The sequence below is a fragment of the Cebidichthys violaceus genome, unplaced genomic scaffold (assembly GCF_023349555.1).
Source record: "Cebidichthys violaceus isolate CVI_PGR_0920_01 unplaced genomic scaffold, fCebVio1.0.p SCAF_119, whole genome shotgun sequence".
NCBI lineage: Eukaryota > Metazoa > Chordata > Actinopteri > Perciformes > Stichaeidae > Cebidichthys > Cebidichthys violaceus.
The window spans coordinates 105,001-116,144 of NW_027176284.1; the positions used below are offsets into that span (position 1 = coordinate 105,001).

At 48.1% G+C, this 11,144-nt stretch overlaps 1 protein-coding gene across 1 annotated transcript in view; it reads right to left on the bottom strand.

Moving 5' to 3' along the window:
* n4bp2 (NEDD4 binding protein 2) overlaps window positions 1-10,961 on the bottom strand; it is a 16,939-nt gene extending 5,978 nt beyond the window's left edge. The window contains exons 1-12 of the mRNA XM_068705451.1: window positions 10,520-10,961; window positions 8,822-9,839; window positions 8,437-8,561; window positions 8,159-8,247; window positions 7,787-7,863; window positions 7,524-7,664; window positions 4,476-7,060; window positions 4,237-4,322; window positions 4,087-4,132; window positions 3,388-3,626; window positions 3,185-3,309; window positions 1,243-1,369 (exon numbers count right to left, since the gene is read on the bottom strand). Coding sequence (XP_068561552.1) covers window positions 1,243-1,369; window positions 3,185-3,309; window positions 3,388-3,626; window positions 4,087-4,132; window positions 4,237-4,322; window positions 4,476-7,060; window positions 7,524-7,664; window positions 7,787-7,863; window positions 8,159-8,247; window positions 8,437-8,561; window positions 8,822-9,839; window positions 10,520-10,772 — 4,911 coding nt within the window. The 5' untranslated portion in view covers window positions 10,773-10,961. The remainder of the gene's footprint in view (window positions 1-1,242; window positions 1,370-3,184; window positions 3,310-3,387; window positions 3,627-4,086; window positions 4,133-4,236; window positions 4,323-4,475; window positions 7,061-7,523; window positions 7,665-7,786; window positions 7,864-8,158; window positions 8,248-8,436; window positions 8,562-8,821; window positions 9,840-10,519) is intronic.
* Between the last annotated feature and the right edge of the window lie 183 nt (window positions 10,962-11,144).

Genomic DNA, 11,144 nt, shown 5'->3' on the forward strand with positions numbered 1-11,144 from the left:
AGGTCCAACTCTTCCATGGTTTGGCATACTTAAAAAAAATATCCTCCCCCGTTGTAGTCCCTTTGAGACTTTGGAGGGCTGCCAGCTCCTCGCACATCTCAAAGTTTGCGCTAACTCCACGAATAAAAATGAGCAGCTGCGCTGTGTCTTGCACGTCCGTGCTCTCATCCAGTGCTAATGAAAAAAAGTCAAATTCTTTCGTCTTCTGCTGCAGCTGGGCATATACATTACCCCCGATTTCTTCAATGCATCTGGTGATTGTACTCGCCGACAGACTCACGGCATTAAAGACATCTTTCTTCTCGGGACACACCTCTTCCGCGACAGCATTCAAACATTTTTTGACAAACTCTCCATCAGTGAAAGGTTTACCGCTGCTTGCTATCAGTTGAGCAACCCGAAAGCTGGCCCAAACGGATGACTGGTTCAGCTGAGCTTGGCGTACAAATGTATTCTGCTGAGCTAACAGTCCACTTTTTAGCTTTGAGAGTTTGTCTGCTCGCATTTGGCCTTGCAAGTTATCATACTTGTCTTTGTGACGGGATTCATAGTGTCGGCGCAGATTGTATTCTTTGAATACCGCCACCGCCTCTTGACAGATGAGACAAACAGCCTTTTCTTTGCATTGAACAAAAAAAATTATCGTTTGCCCACTGCAGGTTAAATACCCTGCATTCTGAATCAATTTTTCTCTTACCTAACCTTTTCGCCATTGTTCCGTTCTATTTGACAGGGGCTAGTCTAGGATTTGCGTGGCCAGACTGAAAAAAAAAAAATCATAATGCGTCTCTGGTATTGTTCAGAGGGCCAGGCCAAATGTGGAGGCGGGCCGTATCCGGCCCGCAGGCCTTAGTTTGGGGACCACTGCTATAGAGTGTGTGAGAGGAAAGGGGGAATTCAATTTAATTTAGGCTGCGGTTGAGTGAGATCATTATCCAATTTCCGTTAATCACATATGATCTGTTGTGCACGATGCCCTGCTCCACAGCCCTGAACCTGCTTTGCCGAGGCCTTTTTGAAGCTGCAGCGATGCGTCTCAGTGTGATCGACCCCACAGAATTGCCTGTATGGTAATAATGAATCAACGACTCCAAACCCAACAACTAAAGATGACAAATAAATGCTAAAAAAAAGATATGGTGAGGAAAACAAATAAAAATACAGAGGTTCATACACCAGACAACATAGTATACGTTCTAAAGATGTGAAACTGATTTGTTCTGCTCCACTGTTAGTACATACCTTCTCCCTCTCCTTGCTGGCTGCTCTGAGGTGGTTGGAGCGCGGAGCCTCTGGGGCGACCACTGTCTTGACGGGCTCCTCCTCCAGTAGAGAGCGGAGAAACAGCTCCGTCTGGGTCAGGCTGTAGCTATGCAAAGGTAAACGCGTATGCAAATCTGTCAGGAGTATGGAGCGGTGCTTCAACACATCAGATACATAGGTTTTTGCTTGCTATAGGAAATTAAAAGAAAGCAGGTATGTACAGTTGTGGTCAAAAGTTTACATACACTTGTAAAGAACATAATGTCATGGCTCTCTTGAGTTTCCCCGTTATTTCTACAACTCTGATTTTTCTCTGATAGAGTGATTGGAACAGATACTTCTTTGTCACAAAAAACATTCATGAAGTTTGGTTCTTTCATGACTTTATTATGGGTTAACAGAAAAAGTGATCAAATCTGCTGGGTCAAAAATATACATACAGCAGTGCTAATATTTGGTTACATGTCCCTTGGCCATTTTCACTTCAATTAGGCGCTTTTGGTAGCCATCCACAAGCTTCTGGCAAGCTTCTCGTTGAATCTTTGACCACTCCTCTTGACAGAATTGGTGCAGTTCAGTTAAATTTGATGGCTTTCTGACATGGACTTGTTTCTTCAGCATTGTCCACATGTTCTCAATGGGATTTAAGTCAGGACTTTGGGAAGGCCATTCTAAAACCCTAATTCTAGCCTGATTTAGCCATTCCATTACCACTTTTGATGTGCGTTTGGGGTCATTGTCCTGTTGGAACACCCAACTGCGCCCAAGACCCAACCTTCGGGCTGATGATTTTAGGTTATCTTGAACAATTTGAAGGTAATCCTCCTTCTTCATTATCCCATTTACTCTCTGTAAAGCACCAGTTCCATTGGCAGCAAAACAGCCCCACAGCATAATACTACCACCACCGTGCTTGACGGTAGGCATGGTGTTCTTGGGGTTAAAGGCCTCACCTTTTCTCCTCCAAACATATTGCTGGGCATTGTGGCCAAACAGCTCGATTTTTGTTTCGTCTGACCACAGAACTTTCCTCCAGAAGGTCTTATCTTTGTCCATGTGATCAGCAGCAAACTTCAGTCGAGCCTTAAGGTGCCGCTTTTGGAGCAAGGGCTTCCTTCTTGCACGGCAGCCTCTCAGTCCATGGAGATGCAAAACACGCTTGACTGTGGACACTGACACCTGTGTTCCAGCAGCTTCTAATTCTTGGCAGATCTGCTTTTTGGTGGTTCTCGGTTGACTCTTCACCCTCCTGACCAATTTTCTCTCAGCAGCAGGTGATAGCTTGCGTTTTCTTCCTGATCGTGGCAGTGACAAAACAGTGCCATGCACTTTATACTTACAAACAATTGTTTGCACTGTTGCTCTTGGGACCTGCAGCTGCTTTGAAATGGCTCCAAGTGACTTTCCTGACTTGTTCAAGTCAATGATTCGCTTTTTCAGATCCATGCTGAGCTCCTTTGACTTTCCCATTGTAGCGTTTGTGGGCGTTTGTATCCAATGAGCCCTATTTAAATGGCCTCAGAGAAGTCACCAGCTGTAGTCACTCATAATCACTCGCAAGAAGTTAAGAGGCCATGCTATGAAGCTCATTTCATTGACACAACTTTCTAAGTCACCAAAATTGCTAATTCATGTTGCTGTATGTATATTTTTGACCCAGCAGATTTTGTAACTTTTTCTGTTAACCCATAATAAAGTCATGAAAGAACCAAACTTCATGAATGTTTTTTGTGACAAAGAAGTATCTGTTCCAATCACTCTATCAGAGAAAAATCAGAGTTGTAGAAATAACTGGAAACTCAAGAGAGCCATGACATTATGTTCTTTACAAGTGTATATAAACTTTTGACCACAACTGTATCATCAATTTTAAGATGGTGTCTCTGTCAACCAAATCAAATTAAGTTTTCAGTTTTCTCACTTGTGGTTTCTGAAGATGTCCTGGAGGAAATGCCTGTCAATGGTGGGGAAGAGGGAGAACAGTTGGTTCTCCTTCAACAGGGCGGCTCCATCGCGCCGGTCCAGGTCTGCACAACTTTGTCTGGTCTGAGAGACAGGAGGGTTGGAAAGGGGGTCAGGATGTGTGGTGCGCAGAGAGGAACAAACTAGGATATGTATGGATACCTGTGTACGTGTTACTCTTTCCACGTTCTCCTGCAAAGCCTGCTCCTCTTTGATGATATCTCTGAGAGACACGTGGGGGTGTGACGCGTTCCAGTGGTCCATGAACGGCATCTGACCGCGGGCCTCCGGTTGGTTGACTGGTGACGTGTGACCCTCTGCGCTAATCGGGACTCGTGCGGGCTGTGTCCGGTCTCGTGATCCAGGTCGGGCCACCTGTGACTCACCCCAGTGGGCTGAACCTACACATTCAAAAAGGGCTGTGAAACTAAATGTTATGTCTGAAAAACACTGTTACATTGGAAAAATGTAATGTGGATATGATCTTTCTGCAACTTAATTACAGCCTCCATTCAAATATAATTTGAAGAAGTAGGTTTTCTTTTGAGTGTAATCAGCTGAGAATAGGAATCGTTGCATCTTTGTTAGCTTAGAAAGAGCCATCTACAGTATATCTCTTCATGGAGCCGGCGCCATGTTTCTACAGTAGCCCAGAACGGACAAACCAAACACTGGTTTTGACGTTGACCACTGTAGTTCTCCTACGCGCTCGGCAGCGGGTTTCAGTTGGATGCTATTTGGAACCTTGCCGCTAGATGCCGCCAAATCTTACACACTGCACCTTTAAGTTTGTGTCTAAGTGTGTGTGTGTGTGTGTGTGTGTGTGTGTGTGTGTGTGTGTGTGTGTGTGTGTGGACTTACTTTCACGAAGCAAGTGAAAGGAAAGAGTTGCATGTCTCTGCTTTTCCTGTAAAACAGCATTCCCAGGCAAATGAACAATCAGAGACCCACTCACAGTAAAACATGGAAGTATCACAAACATATTGATTCTAGTCGCTTTGAAGAGCTCACCTGAATGGTTTCCTTCCACTTCTGGTGGAGCAGTTTGGCCAGGTTCAGGTCCATCTGCACTGCATATTCATCAGTGGAGCATGCACCTGAATAGAATATTGTAGATCAGAAAGATTATTTTCAGTGTTCACAAAACTACTTCCATTATTTTTGGTACTGAAGCTTTGAGGCCTGCGTTGTCGTCAGAGTATTAAATGCGTATTAAATATTCTTCAGTGTGACGCCTGTGTGTTGGTTACCTGGGTCTGCTCCGACGGGACCGAACAGTTCGATAAGCTGCAGCGCCACTTCAGTGGGTAGTTTCAGCTCCACGCTCTGGATGTCCAGGTGTCTGCTCCTTCTCTCCTCCGCGTGCCTCCTTCCGGTCCTCTTCTCCTCCTGCTCTCTCTCCATCTCGTCCAGCTCGTCCTGCAGCAGCCGGTGGACCTCGTCCATGCTGGCGATCTCCTCCTCCATCTCAACTCTGGACTCTTCAACTATCACTCCATCATCTAAGCTTCCACCCCAAGCAACGCATTCTGGGTGAGCTTCCGATGTCGCTTTGCGCTCGCCGCCTCTCTCTCCTTCCCTTGCTGCATGAGGCACACTCGGATCCCCTTGAGATGTTTTTGTATCAGTACGATCTTTGTTTTTAACTGGAACAGCTGCACCTCCAAAACTTTGCGCATCGGTATTATCGGCGCTCTCATATGATTCACTAACTGCAGACTCCTCCTCAAACCCAGTTGGCTCTCCCTGTGGCCAACCTTCAGGGCAATGCTCAACTAGCACATTAGGGCGTAACCTGGTCCCTTCAGGTTTTCCTGAAGCTCCACACAGACTGGATGTGTTCCACTCATCTCCACCCCGAGCACCATCCTCCTCCTCCCCATCGTCCTCTCTGAAGAACCTCTCTCCGGAGTCCAGCAGCAGGTTGGTCGTCCACTCGAGGTCCTGGTGGCATTTGTCGTGCAGATCTTCCAGCGTGTCAAAACTAACCAGTTTGAAGTGGCGGCTGAGGATGCGCAGGCTCTCCAGACGGTCTTGAGTTGCCCCAAGCTCCTTCTCCTCCACCTGCGTGCCCTTCTCGTGCGCCACGTGGTAGGGTACCTCTCTGTGGGTGGACGGGTGCACTGCAACCGCCGCGGAGACGGCAGACGACAGCTCCGGCACAAAGCGAGAGGAGTCGCCAGACAGCACTGCGACGCAGCTGGGGTGGCTGCTTGCTGCGGCGACTGCGTCGTAGCCACGCCGATTGAGACGCCAGAGAAGGGCAAAGTCTTGAGGATCCGTCTGGGTGGGGCTGCCTGGGATTGCCAGGGGAAGCGTGGACGGAGGCTGCAGGCGTGCGTCAGATCTGGACAGGTCAAAGTTGGGTTTAAGGCTACAGTCAGGTTCCACATCTGTGTTGGTGCTATTCTGAATGCTGTTCCCGCTTTGGGCTGGGCTATTGGGTGTTTCAAGAGTACTCTGTGAGGGAGCGGGGCAATTTTGAGTGAAGGTGAGTGCCAGTTTGCACTGTTTCCCCGATCTACGACCCTGACGCTGCTTTCTCTCCTGACTGCCTCCACTGAAAGCGCTGCCTTCGGCTTCCACAGAGCCTTCCCACGCAGGACTCTTACTCGCCTCGCTAATATGACTCCCATCAGCTTTAGTCTCTCTGCCATCCTCTGTCCTGTCCGTATCAGTATGATCAGCGGCCGGCCCTGGTCCAACATCACTTTTGACATTGTGGCTTACCACTCCATCATGGCACACATCTGCCTTCACAGTTTCGGAGATGACTAGCAAATCAGCATCAAGAGCCGAGATGGGATTGGTTGGGTCGGTTGATTTTAAATCCACAGATTTGCTGACAATCTCCAACACATTATCCTTTCCTCCTGTGGTGCGTCTGGCTTCCCTTTCCCTTGCAATTTCCTCCCAACCGTCAAGTCTCGATTCTCTGACCTTACAAGAGTCAGCCGCCTTCCAGTCCAACACACAGTCGGGTAACTCACCTCTGCTGCTGTTAACCGCCGCCTCCTCTTCTTCTTTCTGCAGTTCCTCCCCTGAGCTCTGGGAAAGCGAGGATGAACGGGAAGAGCCTGTCCTAATGTCGGCTGCTCCCGTCTGAATGAGATCAAGAAGCTTCTGAAACTCCGTCACATCGGGTCTCGGCTGCACCTCCGCTATATTTTTGTCAGCATCAGGACGCACGGCTTCATCTTCCTTCCCGTTTCCATCTTTATGCCCTTCTCTTTTCCTCACCTGTCTCTGCTCGAGGGACCCTCCGCAAGGCCAATCTCCTGCAAAATCCAACATCTGAGGCCTTCCCGTCTCTCCCCCATCCCTTGCCGTCTCACTCCCTTCTGCCTCCTTCCCCTCGCTGTCTGATTGGTTAGTGTCTTTCACCAGATCTGCGGGCTCTGACCTGTCGAAATCAGACCTCCTGCTCGGTCTTTCTCTCTGCACTCTTTGCGCAATGGACTCAGAGAAAGCCACGGGCATGTTACCCCCACGAGGATCTTCGCTCATCACCGATTCCACAATACAGTCTGGGATTCTCTGATCTCCTATTGGACAGTTCAGCTCTAACTGGGCGTCTAACTCAGAATCTAATTCGCCCAAATCCATGTCGTCGACCCCGTCGGACATTGCAGGGTTTTCCATAAGAGTTCCGGTGGGTTGAAAATTGAGGGACTCCGTGGATTTGTGGGTGCCTTCTTCCAGCATTCCCATTTCACGAGAACGACCAATAGATGACACGTCAGGGAGAGAGGAACACAGCTGAGGGTGGGATTTCTTACATCCCTCAACCAATCCGGGCGGCCCGACAAGGTCAGGTGTTTTGGAAGACACCAGCCTGTAGAAAACAAGAGAGATAGGTATGGTAAAATAACTACTGATGGTAGCACAACAGACCAATGATGTTTGATGATTCATGTGTATTAGATGAGCATATGTATTTATTATTTTAACCCAAAATGTTTTTAGTTTTTTTTAAACCAGGTAATATTTAACCTTCTGTGCATTTATTAAAAATCAAAAAAAATTATTAATTATGAATTATAACTTTAATATTTTTTATATATTTTATAATTTTTCACTTTAGCCAACAGAGTGATTGAGAGCCATCTGCAGTAGAAAGAAATGGAACACAGATTTTGTGGACTGACGTTTTTGAAGCCTCGAGTTCGCCATTTCGGCCGGCGCCATCTTGGTTTTTGGGCTGTTGCCATCTTGTTTTCTTGCAACCAGAAGTGACACGAGAGGGTGGCGCTAAATACAATTGAACACTGAAAAAGACATTTGTAGGTGAAACTCACTGCGAGCTGCTGTTCTCCAGAAGGAGGCGCTGTTTCATCTCAGGCATCCGTGAACCCATGATGGACTGGACCGTGACGAAGCGCTCGTAGTTATCGAGCATGCGTCGGATTTTTTCCACCGGCACACTGTGTGTGGTACGTCTGAATATGCATATGGAGACAAACACTATTAAATAGTATCCAACAGCACTTCATGTGCAAAAAAAAATAATCGAGTTGACATTCTACGTTAAAAACAGATGCTACTATGATTTCTCTCTCACCTCTCCAGTTCTCTGGGCTTGTTCTTCCACCAAGTGTCCGGCTCTCGGAACAGCACCTTGTATCCATGTTTCAGTGCCTAGAACAGTTTATAACATCGTCATGTGTACGATGTCCACAAATATATTGCTAATATATTTGGAAACAAAATGCTTATGCCACTGTTAATACATAAAGAGGTACAAAGCATGAGTGTAATTCAACTGGCATCTCCAGCTGAAGTGGGTCTGGACGTGGCCTAACTCGTTTACGGTGTCATGTATAACATGTCATTTATGAGCTCCTCTCCAGAGCAATCGGTGCTACAGCTGAATCTGTTAGAAATGTGACATCCGAGTTTCCATGCTTCATGTATACGGAGCAAGCAAACTGACCTGAGCCACATATGGTTTCATCTCCCAGCCCTGCATGTTGGTATTGTCAATGATGATGGGGTTAGCAGCCCTGGCAAACGCCTCCTTGGCTATGGAATAAAGTTGGCACGAGATAAACAAAACGCTTGAAAGGGAAACAATGGCAATCAATTTCACTGATGAAAAATCTTTAAAAAGGTTGCAAACAACTTTTGACTTGCTGCATCATCATTTCTTACCAGAACTGTGTGTGTGTGTGTGTGTGTGTGTGTGTGTGTGTGTGTGTGTGGATTGCTTACCTTGTTTGTGGTTCCACTCATGGGCCTGCCCTAGAGCAGCGGGGTCATACTGATAAACTCCGTGGCGAATGAAGTAATCATCCGTGCTCAGTCTAACGCCACCTGGGTTGTGCTCTAAGAGGGCTCTGCAGACAGGCAGACAGACAGGCAGACAGACAGACAGACAGACAGACAGGCAGGCAGGCAGACAGACAGACAGACAGACAGACAGACAGACAGACAGACAGACAGACAGACACAGTTCAAGATCACTCCAAAAAGCTAACTCCTCACGCGAACCAAACAAGAGGGAAACTTTTTTTTTTAAATATAGAAAAAAGGTGTGTCTGTGATTTATTTTCTTGTTAAAAACAAAACTTTAGTTTATCAATAACAACATTCTTACCTTGCCATGGTCGACTTGCCAGATCCTGGAGCACCGCGTAGCAGGACGAGGACCTTCCCTTCCAAATGAAGCCTGCTGTGCTGGGTGGGAGGATGTGGGGTGGCGGACAGGGCCCAGGACTTTGGAATGGTAGCAGCAGGTCTGAGAGGTGCTCGGCTGACAGGGCCCAGACTCGGCCAGGGAGAGGCAAGCCTAGGTTGGCAGGACCAGACGGACGGCGACTGAACCACGGGGGTAATGAAGACCGGCCCCTGGATTCCGTGGGCGCGGGGAGAAAACACCGGTGCCTGCATGTTCCAGGGCAAAGACATGTAGCCAAGGGGCTCCTGATTCAATGTGTTCACCTTTGATCTCGCTCCGCTGACCATCGCTTCAGAAGGCACGACCTCGGCCTCGTCTGAGAGAGCGTGTGACGCGTCTTGCTGCTTTTTATACACCTGGAAGGCCGAGGGACGCCCCGAGGTCGCCAGGTCCAGAGCAGGCTTCGGCTTGCCTTCAGACGTCTCGGTCATCAGATGTGTGAAATCCACCATCGACTGCTGCTGCGCAACAATTTTGTCTTCCCAAACACTGAGCCGGTCAAGCGGTGAGGAAGTTCCGGAGAAATTCTCAACTGGGCTGCCTCCAGAGGGCCCTCTAGGTCCAGTTTGCAGGCTGGCCTGAAGCAGCTCAGGGAGGACCTGCTGCTGGAACGTCGGCGGAGGGAGAGAGGAGAGGGACGCACCAACGGATAAATACTGGCTGCTGCAGCGCTCTTTCTCGACACCTCGCTGTGCAGTTAGTGCCTGTAGCTCCTGGTCAACGAACAAGTCCAGCTCTTCTGTCAGGAGGCTGATGGGTAGAGGAGGAGAGGGGGACAGCTGGGATGGTCTGGAGGAGTCTGGTCCAGGCCCAGAGGAGTGGCGCGGGCTGAGCAGGGCTGCGGCAGTGCGCTCGAAGCCGGAGACATGGGAAGGTGCGGGGGCTGCGACCTCAGCCGCCACAGACAGCTCCAAGAGGGAGTCCATCGCATTTTCAACTAGAAGACAAAAAGAAACCACGAGAACCACCAAGAATGAAAGAAAAGAGTGGGTCAATTTTGAAGTCGTGATTCAATGATTCAATACATTAAAGTGGAAGGAGAGAAAAACAAAACTTTTTATTAGTAACAGTAAGCCGCACTAGCTTTACCACAGCAATGCTATCAGCACCACAAACCAACAATGAATGAAAACTGAACACAATGTCATACACACCATTACAGTGACACAAATAACAACACAGTTGGTGGTAAGGACATGCACTCTAGGAAACCCCTGTCACTGTGACACATTCTGATGCTATGTAGGTAGACTTAACACATATTACATCTATCTATCTATCTATCTATCTATCTATCTATCTATCTACACACACACACGTGGACGGGGGTGCGTGGGTTAGTGAACAAAGGCCGCTGATACTGTCAATAATACACAAGAGACCTCCATGATACAGTGATATCCTGTAGTAAAATGCTGCCAGAAATACCCAGCTAGCAAGCTACACTAAATAGCATTCCCACGAGTCTGTCTCTCTCTCTCTCTCACTCACACACACGCACACGCGCACACACACACACACACACACACACACACACACACACACACACACACACACACACACACACACACACACACACACACACACACCAGGTTCTATGTTTAGTACTAACGTCACCTTTAAAATCAGACTCGGACAGCACGATGTATATAACTTCGGGGTCCAGGTGAGAGAACATCTCCTGCATGCTTTTGACGATTTTCTCCTTGACGGAACTGGGGAGCGAGGTACTGGATGGAAAGTTGTTCTCCATGGCACCGTCAAATCCCGCCGGGAGAGGGTATCCCCTGTTGTGGCCGAGGCTTCCCCGGTCTGGCGACCCGCCGGGAGCTCTGGCCGGACTCTGGCCGTTCTTCTTTCTCCGGGGCATTCCGTGGTCGGGCTGCAGCCGCCGGTTGCTCTCAATAGCGGCTACACGGAGCTAACTAAGTAGCTGAGAGCTACTTACTGGGTGGCCCGGAGCTGAAAACATGCTTCTGTAGTGTCGGTTAGAGTAACCAAAGTGCAACAACTCAGGTACGTGATATGTGACAGCACTCCAAGCGGTGGAAAGCGTAGGCTGTCTGTGTGTAACTGAATCAGATACGTGAATCGTACCAAGTTCGCCAGAGAGGTCAACACCGGAAATAAAGACGATGACGTCAAAATAAAAGTTTGCCCTGTCACATGGTCCATGTTGAGATTTGAAATTGGCCTTTCTGAACAGTGCCTGAATTTATGTGGATTAAACTGCAGCAACGTT